The 27,229-nt window shown below is 44.3% G+C and overlaps 1 protein-coding gene across 2 annotated transcripts in view; it reads right to left on the reverse strand.

Annotated features, from left to right (window-relative positions):
* The window catches only part of ARRB1 (arrestin beta 1), a 171,521-nt gene that overhangs the window by 122,561 nt on the left and 21,731 nt on the right, over positions 1-27,229 (reverse strand). Inside the window, exon 2 of one of the 2 annotated variants that reach the window (XM_042459398.1) lies at positions 5,837-5,866. The exons of the other annotated variant lie outside the window; for it this stretch is intronic. Within the exon in view, the coding sequence (XP_042315332.1) occupies positions 5,837-5,866 (30 nt within the window). The remainder of the gene's footprint in view (positions 1-5,836; positions 5,867-27,229) is intronic. 2 annotated transcript variants of the gene reach the window in all.

Here is a 27,229-nt window from a genome sequence, read left to right on the forward strand (position 1 = left end):
AGTCATACTGTCTCAGCCTCAGGAGAAGACAACGGCAACCTTCCCTTGAACAACTGCATAAATATAGGATGGGGGACACCTTACTTAAGGACACTTATACGTGGGAAAGGGATCTAAGAGTCCTAGTAGTCTACCATCAGGCCTGGCCTAAAGTAAGCGGATGAGCACTTCCTTTGCCATCTGCATCATCAGAGGGAGAGTGAGGCCTGCCAGCTCCATTGGGCCTGGCTTGAACTAAGAAGAAGAGCCCTCCCTCCAGTCCATCTGCCTTGGTCCAGGCCTCAGAGGGAGAGAAGAACCACTGGACCTCATCCCCTTTCCCACCACCATTCCCTTCGCTTTTTGTGTCTTGTCTTTTTAGATTGTAAGACTGAGGGCAGGAAACCATCTAATTAAAAATAATAATTGTAAGACGCTCTGATAGCCTTTAGGGCTGAAGGGTGCGGTATTAATATCACAATAAATAAATAAATAAATAAATAAATAAAGTTGAACATGAGTCAATAGTGTGATGCGGCAGCTAAAAAGGCCAATGTGACCCCAGGCTGCATCAATAGAAGTATAGATCAAGGAAAGTAATAGTGCCACTGTATTCTGCTCTGGTCAGGCCCCACCTGGAATACTGCGTCCACTTCTGGGCACCACAATTCAAAAAGGATGTTGAGAAACTGGAGCATGTCCAAAGGAGAGCTACTAAAATGGTGAATGTTCTGGAAACCATGAAGCCCTATGAGGAAAGACTTATGGAGCTGGGGATGTTTAGCCTGGAGAAGAGAAGGTTATGATATCCCTGTTTAAAATACTTGAAGGGATGTCACGTTGAGGAGGGGGCAAGCTTGTTTTCTGCTGCTCCAGAGATTAGAACACAGAACAAAGGATGCAAGCTGCAGGAAAAGAGATTCCACCTCAACATTAGGAGGAACTTCCTGACAGAGAGGGCTGTTCGACAGTGGAACAAACTCCCTCAGATTTAGTGATGTCTCCTTCTTTGGAGGTCTTTAAACAGAGGCTGGATGGCCATGTGTCAATGGGGATGCTTTGATTGGGAGTTCCTGCATGGCAGGTTGGACTAGATGGCCCTTGGGGGTCTCTTCCAACTCTAGGATTCTATGAGTCATGTTTAACTTGTGGTCTACTGGGACTCCTAGATCGCTTTCACATATACTGTTGTCAAGCCAGGTGTCTCCAGTCCTGTATCTGTGCATTTCATTTTTTTCCTGCCTAAGTGTAGCACACTTAAACTACAACTCCCATCATCCCCTTGCCCGGAGTCTGACACATCTGGAAGGAGGCAGGTCTGAGACAGCTGCCATACAAGGGGAAAGAGTGGGGGAAATAAGATTGATGTCTATTTTCCCTGTTGGCTAAAACAGACAGCAGCCAAGAGGCTGTTTATTCCAGGAAAAGCCAAGTCACTCTGGGAGGTTTCACACATGAACCGCAACCCAGAAAGAAAATGTTTTTAACAAGCCAAGCAAAAAATTGCCAACTCCTCCAAACTTCCAAGGCTTCTCTGTTTCGTTTTATTTTGTCTTTAAAGAAAATTCTCCAGTGCCGTTACGGGCAGCCTCCCTGCGTTTGCTCTTTTGTAATGTGTTGGTTTTGTTTAAAAATCAGCTTTTTAATATTCGACAACCAGCCGTTGAGAGACAGTTTGGTGCAGCAAAACAACAACAGTTTTGCAAGAAGCTATTCTACACTGGAACAAATATGCCTTGCTCTAAAGTTGAGTCTCCTTCATCCAAAATGCTCAGGACCAGAACTGTTTTGGACTTCTGAATTTGGGGGGATTTTAGAATATTTGCACATACTATCTATCTATCTATCTATCTATCTATCTATCTATCTATCTATCTATCTATCTATCTATCTATCTCTTGGAGATGGGACCCAGGTCTAAACTTGAAATTCATTTATGTTTCTTTCTTTTTTTTAATTATATATTTTTATTATTGCTATTCTTACGATAAAAGATTAAAAATTGCACTCTTTCTTAGTCACTCATGTTACATTATTACAGCATCATTTTCTTATCTGTTGCTTCCAAACGTTTCCGTTTCCTATAAGAATTCTATTTTTCTTTATCATTTATGTCTTTACTTTCCATCCCATAGAAAAGCTAACCACAAATGGGTCAACCAAATTTAACTATTTTCGTTTATATAGTATAGTATAATAACAATTTCTCCTATTTCTTCCATTCAGCTGTTGATTTTGCCATTTCCGTTCTCATCCATTTTCTTTTTATCTGGATTTCTGGATTACTCTCATTTTTAATTTTCCAAAACTTTCTTCTTTATACCCCACATTTCTTCCCAGCAACTTAAAACTGGAATCTTTTTCTACTTTAGACATTGGTCTGTTATTCATTATAAATGTTAAATGATCCGTTTCTCTTATCTCACTTATTTTATGCATCCACTCTTCTGTCTTCAGAGGATGAAAATCGTTTATGTTTCATATGCACTTTAAACACGAAGCCTGAAGGTAATTTTATGCATAACATTTTTAATAATTTTGTGCATGAAACAAAATTTGTGTACACTGAACCCTCAAAAAGCAAAGATGGCACTGTATCAGCTTCCACTGTTATGAACTGGAGCATCCATTGTGGTACATGTGCTACCAAACTCAAGGCTGGATTTCTGCAATGCACTGTACCTCTGTCCCCAGTTCAAAAACGCCACTTAGTTCAAAATATGGCACCCAGATTGATTACTGGTGTGGCTAGGAATGATCATATCACGTTGTTGTTGTTGTTGTGTGCCTTCTAGTCGTTTCGATCCTAAGTCGAACCTATCATGGGGTTTTCTTGGCAAGTTTCTTCAAAGGGGGTTTGCCATTCCCATCCTCTAAGGCTGAGAGAGTGGTTTCCACGTCCGAGCCAGGATTCGAACCCTGTTCCCCAGAGCTGTAATCCAACGCGCAAACCACTACGCCATGCTGGCTCTTATTATATCACATTACACCAATATTACAATCTCTCACATACAACCAGTTAGTTTAGGGGCAAAGTACAAAGTGTAGGTTGTTACCATTAAAGCCCTGTATGCCTTGGGTCCAAGTTACCTATGGGACCTCCTTCTCCAATATAACACATCATGTACACACAAGCCTTCTGGGAAACATATATTTCTGGCAGCCTAAACTAGGCTGGCAACTGTTACCCAGAAGACATTTTCTTTGGATGCCCACAGAATGTGGAATGACCAGTCAGAGGAGATGTGTCGCCTGGGCTGCATCCGCACGGCAGAAATAACCCAGTTTGACACCACTTTAACTGCAATGGCTCAATACTATGGAATTCTGGGATTTGTACTTTTGTGGGAGATGTAGGCCTTTCTGTGAGAAAGCTCTGGTGCCATAACAAACCACAGATCCCAGGGGTCCAAAGCATTAGTCCTGGCAATTAAAGTAGTGCCAAACTGTATTATTTCTGCAGTGCAAATGCAGTCCTGGATATGCCATCTGAGTTTAAAACGGTGATAAAGACTAGCCTTTTCCAGCAGGCCTATCCAGATGATTCCCAAATAGTGAATTTTAGAATACAAAATGCTTGATTGTCATATTTATTGGTTTTATACAGTCTTTTAACTGATGTAATGTGTTTAATTGCTCTTGCTTTCTTGCTCCCTGCCTCAGTCCATAGGGAAAGGGCGGGTAAGAAACTATTATCATTACCCATCCTGCGGAGCAATCCATGGTCCGCATTTGCAGATCTAATCTAAACTAATCTAACCCACCTCCAGCAAGCCTTCCCCGAAGCATGCTTTTCTTGAAAGGCACAAACTAGATCCAAGAATTGTGTTTATGGTGTTGTTCCTACATTTCCCCTGTTCACATTTAAAGAGCCAACATGGCATCGTGGTTTGTGTCTTGGATTACAACTCTGGAAACCAGGGTTCGATTCCCAGCTCAGCCATGAAAGCCACTGGGTGATATTAGGCACGTCACACTCTCTCAGCCTCAAGAGAAGACAACGACAACCCTCCTTTGAACAAATGCATAGATATAGGATGGGGGAAATCTGGCTTAAGGAGACTTTTACATGTGAAAGGGATCTAGGAGTCCTAGTAGACCACAAGCTGAACATGAGTCAACAGTGTAATGTGGCAGCTAAAAAGCCCAATGTGATTTTAGGCTGCATCAATAGAAGTATAGTGTCTAGATCAAGGGAAGTCATAGTGCCACTCTATTCTGCTTTGGTCAGGCCCCACCTGGAATAATCCTGTGTCCAGTTCTGGGCAACACAATTCAAAAAGGATGTTAAGAAGCTGGACCGTGTCCAAAGGAGGGCAAGTAAATGATGAAGAGTCTGGAAACCATGCTTTATTAGGAGAGACCTAGGGATCTGGGGATGTTTAGCCTGGAGAAGAGAAGGTTAAAAAGGTGATATGATAGCCCTGTTTAAATATTTGAAAGGATGTCACATTGAGGAAAGAGCTTCTTTTTTGCTGCTCCAGAGAATAAGACATGGAGCAATGGATGCAAACTACAGGAAAAGAGATTCCAGCTCAGCATTCATAGAATCATAGAGTTGAAAGAGACCCCAAGGGCCAGCCAGTCCAACAACCTTCTGCCATGCAGGAACTCTCAATCAAAGCATCCCTGACAGATGGCCATCCAGCCTCTTTCTGCTTAAAGACCTCCAAAGAAGGAGACTCTACCACTTTCCAAGGAAGTGTCTTCCACTGTCAAACAGCTCTTAGTGTAAAGAAGTGCCTTCTAATGTTAAAGAGTAAAGTCTTTTCCTGTAGCTTGCATCCATTGTTCCAGGTCCTGCTCTCTGTAGCAGTAGAAAACAAACTTGCTCCTTGCTCAGTATGACATCCCTTCTGCTGCTCCAGAGACTAGGACCCAGAGCAATGGATGCAAGCTACAGGAAAAGAGATTCCACCTCAACATTAGGAAGACCTTCCTGACAGTAAGAGCTGTTCGACAGTGGAACAAACTCCTTCCTCAGAGATTATGGTGGTGTCCTTCCTTGGAGGTCTTTAAGCAGAGGCTGGATGGCCATCTGTCGGGGATGATTTGATTGAGAGTTCCTGCATGGCAGAAGGGGGTTGGACTGGATGACCCTTGAGGTCGCTTCCAACTCTGTGATTCTATTCTTTAACTTTAACTTTAATCTTGCAATCTGTAGTAGGAGGGGTTTTTGAATTCCCTACTCCACTCCTCTAAATTAGAATACTATATCTCCTGGTAGAGAATCCCAACTACTGTACCAAATACAAATCCCAGAATTCCACAGGATTCCATAGGAAGGGAAAAGAAATTCCACCTCAACACTGGAAAAACCTTCCAACAGTAAGAGTTGTGCAACAGTGGAACATATTCCTTTGGAGGGTGGTGGAATCTCCTTCTTTGGAGGTTTTAAAGCAGGGGCTGGATGGCCATATGGAAAGGCTTGAATTGTGCATTCCTGCATGGCAGAAGGGGGTTGGGCTGGATGGCCCCTTGGGGTCTCTTCCAACTCTAGGATTCTATAATTCTATGATTCTAGTTATCAAACTGTTCTGTATTCCAGAGACACCCTCCAAATTTTAGTCTGGGCTTTGAATGAAAAGCTATCTGCATCCCAACTTTGCAATGCTGCGTTCACAGCTTTTTTTCTCTCAGCACATCATGCCCTTCTTTCTTTTTGGCCTTTGCGTTATCCTTTACACCCTTCCCAGCCCAGGGCAGGTGTCACCGATTCTTCACTTGCAAGGACACACAGCAGGGAGAAGGTGGCATGACCAAAGCCCAGCCTGGCATCAGTGGTGCAAGGATGAGTCAGAGCAAGCAAAATGCAGCATTCCGTGAGGCATGCAAAACCCCAGAAGAAAACAGGTACCTGTATTTGTAGGCTGCCGTCATGTTGCAGCTGGGAAGCAAGGCAGAGAACAGAAGAGGAATCAACACCTGAGCAAGCAATTTCAAAAGAGGTTTCTGCTCAGGGTGGGCAGGTTAGTACTCTCCCAGGTCTTGGGATTTCAAGGCAAAACCCCTCAGGTGCAAAACCAAAGGAAGGTCCCTGGCGACATCATTAAGCGTAAGGCATTCAGCATCATTTACAGTTGTTGTGAGCGTGACACTTAAATGGCAAAGAGAAGCCTAGGAGCAAGCATGGCATAGTGTTTTGAGGCTTGGACACAGGAGACCAGGGTTCGATGGTCAAGCTCTGCTGGAGATTGTAGAAAAATTCAAGTTTCCTAACGCTTCATCTTTTGTTAAGGAATCAAAAATATTGAAATATCCAAAATGTCAAAGGCAAGCCTGTTAGGGTCTAGCTTTAAATCAGCAGAGTAACAGAAAACGTGTCCTTGTCTAACTATGCTTCCCTAAGAACTGAGACTGATGTGAAGTTGAAGGCTTTCATGGCTGGCATCCATAGTTTTTGTGGGTTTTTCAGGCTATGTGGCCATGTTCTTAAAGAGTTTATACCTGACTTTTCGCCAGCATCTGTGGCTGGCATCTGATGCTAGTGAAACATCAGGAATAAACTCTTCTAGAACATGGCCACAGAACCTGAAAAACCCACAAAAAACAGCTGAGACTGAGACTGACTAAAAAAAACCCAAAACAAACATTTACTAATGGCTTGAATCTACATCCTTTTGTCTATAAGGCAAAAAGTGGCCTTCTGGCAATCAAAGGACCAACCTGGCTCCCATCAACATAGTTTGTCTGATCTGGTGCCGCCATTTCTCTTTGATAACACAAACTTCCTGGGGAACTCACTGCTAAGGGACCCGTGAGCTTCACGCTGGAGAAAAAGATGATGGGGTTTTCAAGGGGTGAGTGCGTATATGTTTTCGATGGAGAAGTAAATTGTGTGTGTCGGCTCCCTCGGAGAGTGTTGGTGTCTCCTTCTCTAGAGGTTTTTAAACAGAGGCTGGATTGGCTTGGCCATCCTTCACAGAGAAGGCTTGGATTGTGCCTTCCTGCAATCCTGGAAGAAAGGGGTTGGATTGGATAACCTTTAGGGTACCATTCTTCAGTAAAAGAGTCTTGAAGTTTGCATCACCTGTTGTTGTTCCTTATATTGTCTGATAGCTTCTCATGCAACCCAGGCCTCATTCCCACTTACAAAAAAAGCAGTTTGAGATCTGAATCGATGGATCAATTCAACAGTGAGGCGTGGTTCCCACTATATTTGCCCCAATCACATTTTCCCCCTGTAAAATAACCCACTTGTGGTTCACATTCATGAATGAATCGGTTCAAAATGGACCCGCTCCAGCTGGCTGAGGTGCAAATTTAAACCAATTCCGATCCACATTTGGTTCACACCTGCACAGAATCTATTTATCCAAAAAGCTGTGGAAAACATCAGTGTCAAAAAGAGGCAGGTTAAATGGGTCTAGTGCATGGCCCCCCTCGCCAAATCGCTTCATGAATCGTGAAGCGATTCAAATGGAAACCAGGGTCATTTGAACCAGTTCAAAGCGATTTGTGATCTTGTTCAAAAGGTAGTGGAAATCAGGCCCAAGTGCCACTTATACAGTCAGCTCTCCATATCCACAGACTCTTCATCCACAGATTCAAGAATCCATGGCTTGAAAATATTAAAAAAAAATATAGACATCCCAAAAAGCATACCTTGATTTTGCCATTTTATAGAAGGGACACCATTATATTATGCCCTTGCATTTAATGGAACTTGAACATCCATAGATTTTGTTACCCATGGGGGTCCTTGAACCAAAACCCAACAGATACCAAGGGCCCACTATACAGTTCCACCATTTCTCTAATGTTAGATTGCCTGTTTTCCAAGCAGAAGCTGTTTCAAGTCGAGCCTGATCTGGGTTTTAGTACAAACTTTAAAAAAGTTTTCCATGCTGCTGCAGCTATTTGGGGTGAATTGGTTACAGCACCTAAAGAAGAACCACCACCATCATCTGTGAACACAGAATCCCCAGCTGCCACTGACACAGATCCACATCCCCAAGTGATGATAGCTTGCCCCGATCCTGGACAGCAGGTCATGGACAAAGGAGCGATGCATTGCTCCCCTCCAGACTAAAGGCCTTCCTGCACTGTGCCTTCATCACTGAAGCAAACGCCAAACCTTGGCTTAATGAATGCTGTGACAAATGCTCATCGATCACCATCAGATCCCTTGCAGGGAGATTCCCTGGAGAGCCATGGCTAGCTACCTCCAGCCAGCAAAGACCAAAGCGGCCACGTCAGTTCATTCATGCCGGATTTCTCCGTCACCAGATGCTCTGGCGGCACAGAACCGAGCCCACGCAAATGGAGAGGGTGGGTGGGTGGGTGATGCAGAGAGAAGGAAAGAGGGTGAGGGAGACAGCCCTTCATGTGCAAAACTGGGGGTGCATGCAATATGAGTAAGAGAGAGTAGAAGGGGGAGGCTTTGTGCAAAATTCTGCATGCATGAGATGGAGAAAAGGAGAGACACAGCCTCTTGAATACAGAACTCGGTATCCACAGACCCTGTGTGCATGAGAGAGATTGCGGCCCTGGTCTCCAGTGTGGAAGTCCAACACTCAAACCAGTACACTACTCTGGCTCTCCTTGCAGAGGATAGGAGTACATTACCCCCCCCCAAAGGGCCTTGGAAGACTTTCATTACCCCCTCCCCTCCCCCAGAGCACCAGGAAGCCACATAAATGGGATTTGAAGCCTATGGCTTCCAATTTGCCCACCTGTGCTCTAATGCATGCAGAATTCTGCACATGGCAAACAGACTGTTCCCACTTACAAATAAATCACTTTGCGATCTGAATCGATGGACCAGTTTGGAGTGAGGCGTGGTTCACACTACCTTTGTCCCGATCGCCTTTCCAGGTCACACAACATATATAGCTAAGCCCTTTCCAGGCAAACATTCTCTGAAGATGTCAGCCACAGTTGCTGGCAAAACGTCAGGAAGAAACTGCTGGAACATGGCCACAGAGCCTGAAAAACCCACAAAAAACTATATAACCCACTTGTGATTCACATTGACAAATGAATTGATATTAAATGGAACCACTCCAGCTGGCCAAAGGGCAACTTTAAATCTATTCCGATCCACATCTGGTTCACACTTGCGCAGAATCGATTTATCCAAAAAGAGAAAAAAATCAATGTCAAAATGTCAAAAATGGTTAATTCCCCCCCCCCCCCCCCCGAATCGATTCAGCAATTCGTTCAAGTATGAACCAGGGTCATTTAAACCAAACCTGGGTGGCGCATGGTTCAATGCCTGTACTGCAGCCATTTACTCAAACCACAAGGTTGCGATTCAAGACCAGCAAAAGGGCCCAAGCTCGACTCAGGCTTGCATCCTTCGAGGAGGGAGCTAAAATGAGTACCCAGACTTTGGGGGCAAATTAACTTACATTTTTTTTTTTTTTTGCGTGGCTCATTAGCTTACTTGCTGTTCACCGCTATGATCTTTGGAATAGCGGTATATAAATAAAAACAAAAAAAAACTGATTTGCAAACCGGTTTAAAAGATAGTGGGAATGAGGCCCAGGGTTTGAATCCTTGCCCAGTATTACTTGGAGGCACACAATCACAACCACAACACTAACAAATCCTCTGCAAGGCTGCATCCTATCACCTAAGTGTTCAACTTGTATATAGAAAATATCATATGAAGAGCAGGTTTAGACATGGAAGAAGAAGATGTGAAGATCAGCAACCTAAGATATGCGGATGACACCGTACTACTAGCGGAAAACATCAGGGACTTGGAACAATTACAAAGGAAGGTCAAGGAGAAAACTGCAACGGCAGGCTCACTGCTGAACATAAAGAAAACAAAAATCATGACCACAGAGGAACTACACAGATTCATCCTAGACACTGTGGAAATCAAAACAGTTAACGATTTCATATACCTTGATTGATCAAACATTGATCAGAAAAGAGACTGCAGTTGAGAGATAAGAAGAAGACTAGGAATGGGAAGGGCACCAATGAAAGAGCTAGAAAAGTTCCTAAAGAGTATAGATATACAATTGAGCTAAGCCATTATATTCCCCATCACCATGTACAGCTATGAAAGCTCCATGCATGAGATGGAGAAAAGGAGCAGTGAAAAGAGCAGATAAGAAGCAAATCAATGCATTTGAGATGTGGTGCTGGAGAAGAGTGGCCAAAAAGACAAGCAAATGAGTCCTGGAATAGATCATACCCAAACTCTCCCTGGAAGCCAAGAAGATCAAGTTGAATCTGTCGTACTTTGGCCACATCACGAGAAGGCATGAATCACTGGAAATGACAATAATGCTAGGAAAGGTGGAAGGCAGTAGAAAGAGAGGAAGACCGCATGCCAGATGAATGGACTCTATAAAAAAAAGTTGCAGGTATGAATTTGCAGGATCTGAGCAGAGCAGTGGAGGACAAGGAGCCTTGGAGATGTCTCATCCACAGGGTGGCCATGGGTCGAGGTGGACTCAAGGGCAGTTAACAACAGAGACTATCACACAGGGAAAATCAGGGGATTAAAAAGGCATTTTCCCAGAAATGTTGCATGATCGCAGCCAAGATTTTCAGGCAACGTTGTGATCTAAAAGGCCTTATTCCGGGAAGAACCAGGAATGCTCCAGCAACAAAGCATTCACAGGATTTCCCCATGAATGCTTTGTTGCTGAAACATTCCTGGTTCTTCCCAGGATGAGTCCTTTCAGATTGCGACGTGTGTGAAAATCTTTGTCGCAATCATGTGACTTTCCCAGGAAAATGAAACAGATATCTTGCCATGCTCAGAGCTGTTCATGCATTGGAAAGAGAGAGAGAGTGCTTTATGCAGAATTCGGCAGACACCAGAAAGGAAAGAAAGAGAGGCAGCCTTATTATGCAGAACGCTGAGTACATGATCCACAGGGACTGTGTGCATGCGTTTCAATGTTATGTTGTGGACTTTCAAATGCTTTGTCTCCTGGTCCCTCAAGGCAGGAGGAAAAGTAGCTTGTCTGCATGGATATCCCTCCGTACTGAGAACAACACCAGCAACATCTTGACAAAATGCAGGCCTGTGACTAACATCTAAACAAATTCCTCCTATACAAGAGACACTGCAGTGTAGTGGTTTGAGTGTTCGACTATGACTCTGGAGACGAGGGTTCGAATCCCCACTTGGCCATGAAACCCACCTTGGGCAAGGCATACTATGTCAGCCTCAGGGAAAGGCAATGGAAAACCTTCTCTGATCAAATCTTGCCAAGAAACCCCCATGATAAGGCCATGAGGTTTTCAAGGAAATAAAGTCATAATAAACAATTATTATGTATCTTTGTTTGTTGTATTTTAAGATACGTTTTAATGTTATTATTTTCTGTTTTATTGAGATTGTACACCTTAGGCAGGTTTTTAATTTTATTTTGTATATACAGTCGCTCCTCTGTTTTCTCATGTGAAAACGGAAACTCGCATATATTCAAACCAATGGGATTGGCCCCTCCGTGAATAATCGAGACTGCGGACTTCAAGTCTGCAACATCAGAGGGGCAACCATGCTCAGTATGTACAGCGCGGTGCAAATTTACAGCACTTTAAGAATAAAGTTTATTAATAATAATAAAGTCCAGGAAATAAAATTTAAATGTTCATGCACATAGTCCCCTTTGGGTTTGCTATAAGTCAGAAGTGACTTGAAGGCACACAACAACAACAACAACAACAACAACAACATGATTCTTAACGCCTTTGCCAGATGAACAAGCATGTGGAGCTTCAAAAGCTTGCAAGATGTATTTTGTGCATTTTGGTCCAATAAAAGGTACTGCTGTTTTGTGGATTTTGGATGTTATTGTACTTTGCTATACGGCCAACATGGCAACTCTTGGATATGTGTCCTGTGTGCGTGAAAGTAAGCGAATCAAATGACCTGCCATTTACAGACCTATGCAAGGAAAAGGCACACATACACATACACACACACAGGGTGTGTCTGTACAGGAGCGACAAGAGACATTTAATCTGCTTTGCTCTTAATCCACTTTGAAGTAAACCTGCATTAATAGATGCGCTTGGAACAAACATCCCCATTTTAATTCTCTGCAAAAACAAATCAAGAAACAAATGCAGCAGCAACAGCTCAGTCCAAGCTTCTCGACTCGGCTTCTTAGGATGGGCAGCTTTTAAAGCACCCTGCCTCCCCAGGGAAGATTTTGGACATGAGTCCAAAACACACTGCAGAAATAACCCACTTTGAGACCGCTTTAACTGACCTGGCTCAATACTAGGGAATTCTGAACTGTGGTTTTGTAAGACGTTTAGCTTTCTCCGGCAGAGAGATGTGGTGCCACAACAAACTACAAATCCCAGGGTCGCTCAGCATTGAGCCATGGAAAGTGGTGTCAAACTGCATTATTTCTACAGTGTACATGCAACTTTACTCTCCTTTCACTGGCCATTAAAAACATAATAATAACAATAACAATAATAATAGATTGATGCGGGTTACAACAAACATCTTTATTCTGGCAGCTTTTGAGGAATTGACTGCAATGGGCTTTTAATGGTGTGCTGTTGATGTTTATCCTCTCTCTTTTAATGGATTTTAAAGGGCTTTAATTCTATAGACTGTTTAATTGCCTTTTAAAACAACTTCTCCACAGCTTTAATGATCTTTTGTACGCATCTTAATCTGTACTGGTGTTAATATTCTGTAAGCTTCCTTGAAACCCTGCCTTGGAGAATAGGCTGGATAAATCAATTAAAAACAATCAGAACCTCAGGTCCAGAGTCTGTCGGATGGAGTTTGGGATCGCCAACAATTCGGATTATGTCCAAGGAATCAATGAGATACCATCAGATAATGTGGCAAATCCCAAGCAGTGTCACTTATTGTAACTGAACTATTGTGGTCCTTTCTGTGGCAATTTTATTCTGATGCTTTGTCATTCCATTTGGAATTGTTCCCAAGACCCAAGTGTCTCTCACTATTGGAACCACAGTTGTTTTCTTTTCCCAGAAAATAACTACTACTACTACTACTACTACTACAGCACTACAAACCACCCAGCTGTCCTGATTTGGCAGAAACAGTCCTAATTAATCCTCTGTAATCCCATTTTCCCAGGTTCTATATAAAAAGTCCTGGCTTCTCTCTCTTCCTCTCATTTGCTCAGGTTTCTTCAAATGCTGCAAAATGTATTGCATGGGACTCGAGCATCCATGGATTTTGGTATCCAGAGAGGGTCCTGCAGCCAAACCCCAGCGGATACGGAGGACCCACTCCAATAATGTTACTGCCATTAGTATTCTTCCCTTCCGACTTCCCCAGAAGTCTCCAAAGCTCAGCTTGGTGCAGCACCATCCCAGCTTCGTCTCCAGATATCCACAAGAAGCACAATTTCCTAACAGCCTCTCCAGAAACCATCCATCCATCAGGAAAGACCAGACAACCTTCAGGATGATCTCTCCAGGGAAGGAGGCTGAAGCCAGAGCAAGCTGTCCTTTCCCGCTGTCTCCTGCTGCTTCTCCTCCCTCCATCCCAGACACCCTCCATCTGTTCCACTTTTGCACCTGCCTAATCTTTGTATTGTTGGAAACGTAATTAGAAGGATCATGGCATGCAAAGCATCAATGAATGTAGGAAGAAAGACAGCAAAGATGTGGCAGAACAAAGCCGGGCAGCCTTTCCTCCTCCTCTTCTTCATCCTTCACCATCCTCAACCCCCTTGAGATCCTGTTTCTGGAAATGGCTAGCTGGAGCAGATGAGAAATGGTTGATGAACTGGGAGCCAGAATTAATTTCATATTGCACTGGGAGGGAGGAGAAAATGGGGGTCAGGAGCTCTCACCCAACTCCTGGCTTTCTGGCTGGGCAGGGAAGGTGTTGGACAGACTGACCAGAGGTCCTCCTTTTCCAAGACATGTCCTCCATTTCAGCCTTCTCTCGAAGAGGCATTCCAAAATGTCCTCGATTTGGAGCATGACTAAGAAGCATAAACTACCATTTAGGTAGGTAAGTTCATCAGAACAATATGGTTGAGTGTATCATAAAATACAGTATATGTAATATAGCTGCAAATAAACCATATGAAAAGAAATTATTTTTATATTAGTGCCTTTAACTTTTATTTTGTATTGCCCTACATTTTTCTTCAATATCCTCCATTTTACGGTGCCTTATCCTATCTCATGGTTATGATGTCTGGTCACCTTGTTCCCACCTAAATACCCTGAAGGCACCAGATCCGGTCTGATCTTGGAAGCTAAGCAGGGTCAGCCCTGGTTGTTGGATGGGAGACTGCCAATAACTACCAAGTGCTTGTAGGCTTGTATTTCAGAGGTAGGAACTGGCAAAACCACCTCTGGGTATTCCTTGCCTAAGAAAACCCTATAAGTCAACAGGCAATGTGAAGGCACAGACATACACACATTGACCTTGGAAGCTAAGGAGGATTAGCCCTGGTTGGTACTTGGATGGGAAACCACCAAGGGACATGCTGGAGGCTTCATTTCAGAGGAAGGAACTGGAAAAACCACAGCTGAGGATTCCTGGCCTCGGGAAACCCTATAAAAAATTCATGGGGTCACCATAAGTCAATAGGGGATTTGAAGGCACACATATACACACAAACACCTCCTAGTCCCAGATCCCAGCCTCCTGACCGACTTGGAAACACAAACCCTGCATCTAAAGGCCCTCAATTCAGGAGAGGAGCCTTTTGATCTCCCCAGCCTCCTTTATTTATAATGCTGTTAAGTCTCTTGCCTGGCTGGAAGCCACAAATAATTGTGTCCCTGAAGATAAGCCACACTTGCATTTAAATTCTATTAATGCTATCTCCGAAGATTAGACTCCACAGCTGAGCCTTGCAAGGGAGGGGAGCCGGGAGGACCATCCAAAGGTTTGGGCTCTGGATTCCAGCATTATAGTCCTTTGCAAGAGCATTCAACCCTCACTCCAAAAACAAAAGTTGTTCTGTTTTTTCCTCATTGTGCTTTCTGATCTTTATATATTGCTTTAATCTATTTTTCAAATTTTTCTCCCATATTCTTCCTCTCAATGGCTTCATGGATGATCCATCGCTGGTACTTATTTCCAACCCGATTATACACAATGTATAATACAGGTACTGTAGTAGCTCCATATTTGCTGGGGTTAGGGGTGAAAGACCCCCATGGATGTGGGAAAATTGCAAATTAAAAAATACTATTCTTTTTATGTGACAAAACACCTCTGTAGGAATCTCCAGGTGCTCCAGTACAACTTTGTAGTCAACATCTGCCAATCACTGATCATAGAATTGCGCTGGAGGACCTACAGATATCTAGAGAACTGTTTTCTCTACGAACCTCCAGGTTCTCCACCACAACTCTATGGTCAACTTCTGCCATGCAGGAACACACAACCCAAGCACTCCCTGTGACTGATGCCCATCTAGCCTCTGCTTAAAAACCTCCAAAGAAGGAGACCCCACCAACCTCAGAGGCAGCAGCATCTTCCACTGTGGACTTAACTTAAGAGAAGTGACCAAAGGGCTCTGTCCTGGGCCCAGTGCTCTGTGACATCTTTATCAATGACTTGGATGAAAGAACAGAGAGCATGCGTATCAAATCTGCAGATGACACCAAATTAGGAGGAGTGGCAAATACCCCAGAGGACAGGATCCAAAATCAAAATGACTTTAATACAGTAGAAAGCTGGGCAAAAACTAACAAAATGAACTTCAATATCGAGAAATATAAGATACTGCACATAGGCAGAAAAAAATGAAATGCATAGATATAGGATGGAGGATACCTGGCTTGACAAAATGACATGTGAAAGGGATCTAGGAGTCCTAGTAGACCACAAGTTGAATATGAGTCAACAGTATGATGCAGCAGCTAAAAAGGCCAATACAATTTGGAGGGAAGATGGAGGGAAGTAATAGTGCCACTATATTCTGCTTCGGTCAGGCCTCACCTAGAGTAATCCTGTGTCCAGTTCTGGGAAACGCAATTCAAAAAGGATGTTGAGAAGCTGGAGAGTGTCCAGAGGAGGACAACTAAAATGGTGAAGGGTCTGAAAATCATGCCTTACAAGAAGAGACTTAGGGAGCCTGGAGAGGAGAAGGTTAAGAGGTGATATGATAGCCCTGTTTAACTGTTTGAATGGGTGTCATATTTAGGAGGGAACAAGCCTATTTTCTGCTGCTACAAGAAAAGAGATTCCACCGAATCCAAAATGGTGAAGGGTCTGGAAACTATGAAGCCCTATGAGGAAAGACTTAGGGAGCTGAGTAGGTTTAGCCTGGAGAAAAGATGTTTAAGAGGTGATATGACAGCCCTGTTTAAATATTTGAAGGGGTGTCACTTTGAGGATGATGTAGCAAGCTTATTTTCTGCTGCTCCAGAGACTAGAACAAAGAACAATGGATGTGAGCTACAGGAAAAGAGATTGCACCTCAACATTAGGAGGAAATTCCTTAAAGTAAGACCTGTTCAACAAAGACGCTCCCTTGGAGAGTGGAGTCTCCTTCTTCGGAGGTCTTTAAACAGAGGCTGGATAGCCATCTGTGGGATATGCTTTGATTGAGAGTTCCTGCACGGCAGAAGGGGGTTGGACTGGATGGCCCTTGGGTGTCTTCCAACTCTGTGATTCTATGATTCTAACGTCTGTGCCACAATAATTAAATACACACACCTGAGCCACTGTGAAGGCTTGAGCACTGGACCAGGACACTGGAAGACCAGGGTTGGAATCCCTGCTCAGCCACAGAAGCCCACTGGGTAGCCTTGGGCAAGTCACACTCTCTCAGCCTCAGATGGGATGGCAATGACAAACACCCTCTGAAGAAACTTTCCAAGATAACTCCATCATAGGATTGCCTTAGGGTTGCCATTAAGTCAGAAATGCCTTGAAGGCACAGAACAACAACAACACTCTTGCTACCTAGTTCACAGGAGCAGCGCAGTCAATCCACGGTCCTCAAACACAAAGGGAATGTCGGGTGTTTCAAAGGCCTGTCAATCTTTCTGCATGACGGGCAGGTGTGGAATACAATTATGCAAAACCAAGAGGGGAAAATAAGCAAATATTCAGCCTTGCTCGAGGCGACGTCTGATCCTCTTGGCACAGCATGGCCTTTTTTTGCAATTTTGGAGATGCTTTGGGAAAGAAAAGGCTGTTGATACACTGAGCATCTCTAGGTCTCTTCTGTGCACACATAACACAAAATCTGTTTTGTCCCTTCATAATCTCCTTCCAATGGCAGAAAAAATACTTTTTCATTTTGATAGGCTTTTGGGAACTAACAACCTATTATTATTATTATTATTATTATTATTACAGTGGGTCCTTGGTATCCACTGGAGTTTGGTTCCAGAATATCAGAATCCATGGATAAGGTTTGCTTTTTGGAATAATTTTTGTGCGTGAGCATTTTCAAACCATGGTTGGATGAATCTGTGGATGCAGAATCCATGGTTATGGAGTGCCAACTGTACATTTTCCAACATTATAAACTGTCTTGAGTCTCAGGACTTGGAAAAGAGCAGGGTGAGAGCCAGCATGGCCTAGTGGTTTGAGCACTGGACTATGACTCTGGAGACCAGGGTTCGAATCCCTACTCAGCCATGAAACCCACTTGGTGAGCCTGGGCAAGTCACACTCTCTCAGCCTCAGAGGACAGCAACAGCAAACCAATCTTCCCAAGAAAACCCTGTGATAAGGTCGTCATAAGTCAGAAACAATTTGAAGGCACACAAAAACAACAATTATTGTTAAAGTGAGGCCTTGGTATCTACTCGGGTTTGGTTCCAGGGCCCCTCATTGGTATCAAAATCAAATCCATGGATGTTCAAGCCCCATTAAATATAAGGGGATGATATTATTATTATTATTATTATTATTATTATTATTATTATTATTATTTATGGTGGGCCCTTGGTCTCCGCTGGGGTTTGATTCCAGGACCCCCCATGGATACAAAAATCCATGGATGCTCAAGTCCCATTATATACATTAGTATAGTAAAATGGTGTCCCTTTATATAAAATGGCAAAATCAAGGTTTGCATTTTGGAATTTATATTTTTTAAAATATATATTTTCAAGCTGTAGATACTTGAATCCATGGATGAAGAATCCGTTGATATGGAGGGCCGACTCTACTGTGGTTATTATTCTGTACCTTGGTGTAGGAGGCGTTATGGACTGGACATTTGGACCATCAATGATGTAGATTCTATCTATTGTTGGATAATGTGGGCAATGCCAAACAGGGTTGCTTTTTGCAATTGTGCTATTGTGCACCTGTCTGTAGCAATGCCACTGCTATAAATATATACTGCATAGCATTTCTCATTATTATTCCTTGGTCTTCCAGTTCCCAGATATTACTGCCTTGAGTTTTGGGTCATTGGCAATTTGGATTCACAGACCTTTTTGTCCACAGATTCAAGCATCCATGGCTTGAAAATATTGAATATATATATATAAATTCCAAAAGCAAACCTTGACTTTGCCATTTTATACAAGGGACACCATTTTACTACGTCCTTGTATTTAATGGGACTTGAGCATCCACAGATTTTGGTACCCATGGGGGAGTCCGGGAACTAAACCCCAGAGGATATGAAGGGCCCACTGTATATAAATAAAGATAGCAACAGGACATGATGTGGAGACGACAATTCAGGTGGAAGTTAAACAAGCCAGACATCTTACGCCTCGAAGCAAAACCTTGGAGCAAAATGTGTACATTTTGATTCATCCTGCAGAAAGTAAGCCAGCAAAGCAGACAAGCTATCGGGAGGAAAGACACCCAGGGTCAAGCTGATGTTCTGATCCATGGGTGGAAAGTCTTCAAATTTTGCAAAAGTAAGGTGTGTGTGTGTGTGTGTGTGTGTGTGTGTGTGTGTGTGTGTGTAGCTTGTGACATCTGAACACAACACACCTATAAGTCAGGAGAGAAAGCCAACTTGGCCTAAGAGGTGAGCTCTCCAACCTAGCAAATCTTCACAACCATCAGCATCTCTGCACTAGAAATTTGAATCAATAAAGCCCTGCAAACATTTTTAGAGCCACAGAATCAGGGTTCGAAGGGACCCCCAAGGGCCATCTAATTCAATCCTCTATCATACAGGAATACACAAATACAGCATTCCTAAAATATGCCATTCCAACCTCTGTTTAAGAGAGCTAGAATCATAGAATCACAGGCTCATAGAGTTGGAAGAAACTACAAGCACCATCCAGTCCAACCCCCTTTTGCCATGCAGGAACTCTCAGTCAAAGCAGATGGCCATCCAACCTCTTGTTTAAAGACCTCCAAAGGAGGAGACTCCACTACACTCCGAGGAACTGTGCTCCACTGTCAAATAGCTCTTACTGTTAGGAAGTTCCTCCTAATGTTGAGCTAGAATCTCTTTTTCTGGAGCTTACCTCCACTGTTCCATGTTCTTGTCTCTGGAGCAACAGAAAACAAGCCTGCTCCATCCTCAATATGACATCAGTTCAAATATTTAAACAGGGATATCAAATCACCTCTTAACCTTCTCTTCTCCAGGCTAAACATCCCCAGCTCCCTAGGTCTCCCCTCTGAGGGCTTTATAGCTTCCATACCCTTCACCATTTTGTTTGCCCTCCTCTGGACACACTCCAGTTTTTCAACATCCTTGTTAAATTATAAGTATGCCCTCTATTCTTTCATCCAAGTCATTGATAAAGATGTTGAATAGCCCTGGGCCCAGGACAGAACACCACTGGACACCCCACTGGTCACTCCTGAAGAAGAGCCATTGATGTTCGCCTGGTCAACCAACTACAAATCCACCTAACAGTTTTATTGTCAACCCTCTCTCAACAGCTTGGACTGCACCGAATCCCAACATGAGTTAACGGAGGAAAAGGAGCATTTGGGGAAATCAATTAGCTGATGCTTTCCTTTCTGAAAAAGAAAGCTCTTGACATTTCTGCACTTTCCCAGCAAAAGCTCAGCGTAACATTTTGTTCCCAGTCTGTGCAGAGACTGATGGGAAGCACACAGCCAGGGCTCCTCAACTCTGTTCGCAGTTGCAACGAATCCATACACACTCCTCCATGCATCTTCCTCTTCCAAAATCAATCCAGTTTTTTATGCAAACCCAGAACAGCTCAGAAGGAACAAATCGCCGGCCAACTCTTGTTTACAAAGTCTTTTTTATTTATGTAGGGCTGGGTGGATGGGTAGATGTACCTTTGAATGGTGGAGGGAGTTTTTTCAATCTGCTGTTGGCCAGTTTATCTGATCTTCTTTCTGGTGCCCAGCATGGACACACCACCTTCCAAAACTCCCTCTACCATTCATAGATTCATCTTCCCAACCTGGTCTTGGGCAACATCCTTCCTCCTGCTTTTGTCCCCCAATAACCATTATTATAGCTGAACTTATCACCTCATCCCCAGACCCACATGTTTTGCATTTCCATAGATAAGTAGACCAAGTCTATGAAAGCTTTGGTCCTTCCTGGGCCCCAGTTCAGTCCAAGTATCTGAGGAAGCAGACCAAGCCTAGGAGATCTTTGGTCCTTCCTGGGCACAAGTTTACGACATGCATCTGGGGAAGTAGACCAAGACTATGAAAGCTTTAGTCCTTCCTGGCACCAGTTCCCTCCATCCATCTGAGGGAGTAGACCAAGTCTATGAATGAATCCTGGACAATACTTCACTCCATGCATTAGAGCAGGGGTAGGCAACCTTTTTGAGCCAGGGGCCGGGTTGCTGTCCCTCAGACAAGTCGGGGGGGGGGGGGGGGGGAGGGGGGGGGGGGGGCTTCCACCCTCCGGGGGTGGGGTCTCATGCCGGAGGCGGAGCTTCCAATGAAGCCCTGCGGGGAGGAGGAGGCGTGTGCCCGCCCTCTCCTCCTCGGTCCCTTTCTGGCCAAACACCCCCAACCTGCATTCCAAAACACACACAACCGCACATTTGTGCATTTCACATGGCTTTACGTAACATGGCCTCTTGCATATTTCAGAGGCTTATCCCATAACCAAACCCCTTGGGTTTAACACTTAGCATGGTTTAACATGGCTATGCATATTGAACATGTCAAGGTGGTTTCACCATTCTTGCACCAAGTGTACTTCTCAGAAGTGTGTACTTGGTCAAGGGACTTTGGTTTTTCTTCACTGCGCATGAGTTTGTAAAAATCACAGCAATTTACATTGGCCATGCCTCAGACTAGGCTTGCTGATATCAATATCACCATTAAAAAACCAAAAACACACAGAAAAGGCACTTTGGAAAGTCACACTCTCTAGGCTTCAGAAACAGCGCGTGCACGCCTCTGAAGCAGACTCATATCATTATCATCGTCGTCGTCATCGTCATCATCAGCATCACACTATCATTGTCAAAGCAAGGGAGACTTGTTAGCGTTAAAAGCACCCAAAACACACTTTGGAAGGTGACACTCTCTCGGCTTCAGAAACAGTGCCTGCATGCCTCTCAAGCTGACTCATATCATCATCATCATCATCATCATCATCATCATCATCACCACCACCACTCTCGTTGTTAAAGCAGACCTTTTAGCATTAAAAGCACTGAAAATACACAGAAATACACTTTGGAAAGTCACACTGTCTCACCTTCAGAAAGAGTCTTCTTCCTCCTCCTCCTCCTCCTCCTCCTTCCTTCCTTCCTTCCTCCTTCTTCCTCCTCCTCTTCCTCCTTCCTTCCTCCCTCCTCTTCCTTCCTTCCTTCCTTCCTTCCTTCCTTCCTTCCTCCGCCTCCTCTTCCTATCTTCCTTCCTTCCTCCCTGCTCCCCTTCCTTCCTTCTTTCCTTCCTGCTCCTCCTTCCTTCCTTCCTTCCTTCCTTCCTCCCTCCCTCCCTCCCTCCCTGCTCCTCCTCTTCCTCCTCCTCTTCCCCTGCGGACCCCCGCTTCCTTCTCCCCAGGCCTGCAGCTCTGTAGCAACCGCGGGTTTGGGGAGAAGGACGAGGGGGACCCCCGCCTCCCTCTTGCCAGGCCTGCGGCTGTGGAGCAACCGCGGGCTTGAAGAAAAGGACGAGGGGGACCCCCGTCTCCTTCTCCCCAGGCTCGCGGCTGTGGAGCAACCGCAGGCTTGAGGAAAAGGACAAGGGGGACCCCACCTCCTTCTCCCCAGGCCCGCGGCTGTGGAGCAACCGCAGGCTTGAGGAGAAGGACGAGGGGAATCCCCGCCTCCTTCTCCCCAGGCCCGCGGCCCCACAGCCTCTCCCCGCCCTGTGGGGGGGGGCCCTAAGCCTTCTCACAGAGCGGGGGGAAGCAGGGCACCGGTGGCAAACGCCACTGATTGGCGGGTTTGCCGGCGGCCCCAGAGGTTCCCCCCACCCCCTGGGAGGGCCGAAGCCTTCTCACAGGGCGGGGGGAAGGAGGGTGCTGGCGGCGGCAATCGGCAGCAGGGCCGACCTGGGGCTGCTCCCTTGGTCTCCGCGGGCCAGATCCAGCCCGCGGGCCGTAGGTTGCCGACGTGTGCATTAGAGGAACTAGACCAACTCTATGAAAGTTTTCATCCTTCTTAGCACCAGTTCTCTCCATCCATCTGAGGAAGCTGACCAAGCATATGAAAGCTTCAGTCCTTCCTGGGCATCATTTCACTCCATGAATCACAGAAGGTAGACCAAGGAGATTATCGCCCAAGTCTGTGAAAGCTTAAGCTACAACATATTTCACCCAGTTAGTCTCAAAGGTGCTAGTAGATCCCTTTGCGTACTCTTTGAAGCTGGAAGTTCATGGAAACCCTGCGCTTCTCCATTCTGGCCCATTCCTAATGCAGGCCGGGTTCACCACGATCAGGAAGCATTTTGCCATGGATCCTACGAAGCCCCTTTAGGGACATGTTAGGGACACTCTCGAATACAGACCACTTTATTTAGCTGTTGGTAATTGAGCTGCATTTGTGCAGTCTTTATTTCAGGAGATTTATGAGGATTTCATTCCTCTCTATGTAGCCAGAGCAGCATATTAAAGCTGTATCATTGATTTCCTTAGAACACTCAATGGAGAATGAACCACGACTCACCCACAATTTTATGCACTCCAATTGCCATAAAAACACCTGTGATGTGTGGAGAAGAGAGGCATGGCTTGGGAGGGGAGACGAACATGGGGTATTGATGTGCTCCCTTGCAATGAGGCCATGCACCATTGTGGGGTTTGGAAAAAGGCATCCCCTGGGTCTAAAATGCTCCATGGGCAAGTAAATATGTGGCAAAACCACACTCCATGCCCCCTACATGGCATCAGAGAGCCAAAATGTGATATATTTTGCAGGGAATGTAGTGAGGCTTTGGCCCACCAAGGTTTCCAAGAGGGGGATAATGTAGCCCCCTAGCTTTTGACAGTTGCCCACCCTGGCAGCATCCTATAGGACCTTGGGATTTGTAGTTGCATGAGAAACTTAGAATTCCCAGCCAGATAGCTCCAATGCCTCCCCAAACTACAAATCCCAGAACTGCCAAGGATGTGCCATGGCAGTTTAAGTGCAATCAATGTGCTAGAATTACACAGTGGTGAAGAACATATCCAGGGATACATGTTGCAAGCTTTCAAAGCTCCACTGGCTTCTTCATCAGGCAAAGGTGTTAAAAATCAAACAGGAGAAAGAAAGAAAGAAAGAAAGAAAGAAAGAAAGAAAGAAAGAAATATTTTGACCATGTTAGTCATAGCCCTGTATTTTGTTGTTGTCCTCAGTTCAGATGGTCAGAAAGAACTCAGTAGATCAGATCCTCCATGCCTATCTGAGTTGCACAACTTTTTGTCATGACAGTCCAAATGTACAACACTGAGGCTATCAACAATGAAATCCACAAATATCATGGCACTGTTTTTGAGCACCCAGGAGAAGCAGACTAACCATCCTTAAGTGTTAAGGTTGCTAACCCAGAAGCTAAGCCTACTTTGCAGGGTTGGAAGGCAGCATTCGCTGAGCTTATCTGAAAGCCCTACAAGGCAGGTTAGCAATCTTTGCTAGCTATTCCTTGGCCAAATCACCTGCTGGGAACCCATTTTCCTGTTTCTCCCTTACAACCTTCCAAAAAGAGACAAACCACCAGACAGATCACTTGTAGAGAGATAGGGATATCTTGCTAGGAAAGATGGATCTTCAAAGTGAAAAGATGTATCACTGAATATCAAAGTTAGGATCATCATAGGAACATAGAGTTGGAAGAGACAACAAGGGCCACCCAGCTGAACCTCCAGCCATTTCAATGTATGGCACCAAATCCCGTCAGATCTTGGAAGCTAAGATGGTTCAGCCCCGGTTAGTCCTTGGATGGGAGACCACCAATGAATATCAGGGGCTGTAAGGCTATATTGCAGAGGAAAGAAGAGGACAAACCATCTCTGAGTCTTCCTTGCCTAAGAAAACGCTCTGAAATCCAGGAGGTTGCCATAAATCAACAGCAGACTTGAAGGAACATACTGTACATACATATTGCCTAAACACCCTAAAGGCACCAGATCTCATCTGATCTTGGAGGCTAAGCAGGGTCTGCCCTGGTGAGCCCTTGGATGGAGGACCACCAATGAATACCCGGTGCTATTGGGTCAACTCAGCCAAGGAAGCCACAGCGGCCCTGGCTTTGCAAAACCTGAGCCATGCTGCCAATAACAGCGTCTCTGATTCAGAGGATTGTTGAAGCTGAAGTTGTCTTGATGGCATATAAACAGCCGCAGCCACCATCCCTTTCTCCCGCCCCATATATGTGCAAACCCTGGCTTTCAAGCTGCCCAAAGGCGATTTATCAAAAAGGCTTAAATCAGGAAGATGAGAGCAGCAAGGGATTAACATCCCAGGACAGCCAATCCAATTAAGAGGAGAAAGGCAGTCATTCTTAAAGGGGGAGCAGCAGCGAGAAAAAAGCACCCGTCCGATAGGCAGACAGCTCCCAGGAGCATCCATACTCCCCTTATAGAACCATAGCATCCTAGAGTTGGAAGGCATCCCCAAAGGACATCTGATTCAACCTCAGTCTGCCATGCAGGAACTCACAATCAAAGCATCCTCGACAGATGGCCATCCAGCCTCTGTTTAAAGGCCTCCAAAGAAGGAAACTCCACTATAATCTCTGAGGAAGAAGTTTGTTCCACTGTCAAACAGCCCTTATTCTCAGGAAGATCCTCCTAATGTTGAGCTGGAATTTCTTTTCCTGGAGCTTGCATCTGCTGTTCTGTATCCTATTCTCTGGAGCAGCAGAAAACAAGCCTGCTCCTCCTCAATATGACATCCCTTCAAATATTTCAATCACCCTCCTTTGGATAGGCTCCAGTTTCTCAGCGTCCTTTTTGAATTGTGGGGCCCAGAATTGGACACAATATTCCAGGTGAGGCCTGGGCAAAGCAGAATAGAGTGGCACTATTGCTTCCTTCGATCTAGACAGTATACTTCTAGCCTAGAATCGCATTGGTCTTTTTAGCTGTCGCATCACACTGTTGACTCATGTTCAACTTGTGGTATGCAAAGACTCCTAGATCCCTTTCACATGTAATTTTGTCAAGCCAGGTGTCCCCTGTCCTAAATCTATGCATTTCATTTATTTGTTTGCCTGCCTAAGTGCACTATCTTACATTTCTCTGTGTTGAAATTCATTTTGTTAGCTTTGGCCCCGCTTTCTAATCTATTTGGGTCATTTCGAATTTTGATCCTCTCCTCTGGAGTATTAGCCCCTGCTCCTACTTTGGTGTGTTGTTGTTGTTGTTGTTGCTGTGCGCCATATATCGTTTCTGGCTTATGGTGACTATAAGGGGTTTTCTTGGCTATATTGGTTCAGAGGAGGTTTGCTATTACCTTCCTGCGAGGCTGAGAGGGTGTGACTTCCCCCAAAATAATATTCTTTTTTAGTGTAGTCATTTTTTGTTAAATATAATGGAAGGAGATGCAATACTCTTTCCATCATTACAAATGGCTGTGTGCCTTCAAGACAATCCCAAATTATGTCAACCCTAAGAGAAACCTATCACAAGGTATTCTTGACAAGATTCCTCTTGAAGAAAAGGTTTGCCTTTGCTTCCCTGAGGCTGAGAGAGTGTGACTTTCCCAAACACACTCAGTGTATTTCCAAGGCTGAACCAGGATTAAAACCCTGATCTCCAGAGTCATAGTCCAATGCTCAAACCACTACATCACACAAATATCCCAATAAAATACTGTCCACATAAAGGGCTGGATGTGTCTGAATATAACATTTAAACCAAATGTGTCCAGATAACATCTTTACAGCACATGAAAAATATTACTTTCCCAGAAAACCCACATCGCTCCTCCTAAGGGTCGTCCAGTCCAACTTCACCGGTAGTAGAGAAAACTATAAATCCCAGAATTCCACAGCACTGAACCACCCCAGTGAAAGCAGCATTAAACTGCATTAATTTTTGCAGTGCAGATGTAGCCAATGATGACATCTAGTTCCCCCTGCTATGCGAACATTGCATAATCATGCAGAAGACACACCGGGAAAGCTTTTCAACGCCTTCCCTGTTTCGCAGCTGGAAGGTTCATTATTTGGATGGATTATTTGTTTGATTGATTTTCTATCCCTCCTTCAAAGACTGAGACAAAGCGGCTGACAGCATGACCAAACAACCAATACAATTACAAGTGGAGAGAGTGAGGTTGTTAAAATGCAATGAAGCTGATTACGCTAAAGCAACAACCCACTAAAAAAACCACATATATTTACTTCTGCGAGACTCAATGGGGCTTTCTCCTAAAAAGACATACTGTACTGTATATACTCATACAGGGCTAGCCATATTGGCCATATAGCAAATCCAGTAACATCCCAACAATGATACCATTATCAGTCCAACCAAAATGCACAAATACACGATGCCTATGACTAACATTTTCAGTTTCTTTGTCCTTTTCACCTGGATGAAGAAAATAGTGTGACTTAGAAAGCTTGCAACATATAATTGTGTATTTTGGTTGGTCTAATAAAGGTATCATTGTTGGGAGGTTACTGGATTTGTAGATACTCATGTAGGAGTCTAGAAATTTAGCTGAAACAAATACAACCCAAAAAACCTGGGTCGAGTTATCCATGGGTCAATGTAAGTACTGTATTTTAACCCATATACATATATTGTGTGTGTGTATGTATGGTGAAAGGCAAGTGTTTAACCTGCCCTGGAAGCACCCTTTACTGATGCCTGCTGGAATTTTGTAAGTTCTTTAGCATTATTTTCCTTTACTTCTTACTTTACATCCTTCATCACATGCGCCTAAGTTTTACTCTTCACTTAACCATGGGTGATAGCAAAATCCCTATTTTTTGCCCCCAAACCTGCCCTCTATTTATATAGGAGGTCAACACAGACTCATG

This window comes from Sceloporus undulatus, chromosome 3, assembly GCF_019175285.1.
Source record: "Sceloporus undulatus isolate JIND9_A2432 ecotype Alabama chromosome 3, SceUnd_v1.1, whole genome shotgun sequence".
In the NCBI taxonomy this organism is placed as follows: Eukaryota; Metazoa; Chordata; class Lepidosauria; order Squamata; family Phrynosomatidae; genus Sceloporus; species Sceloporus undulatus.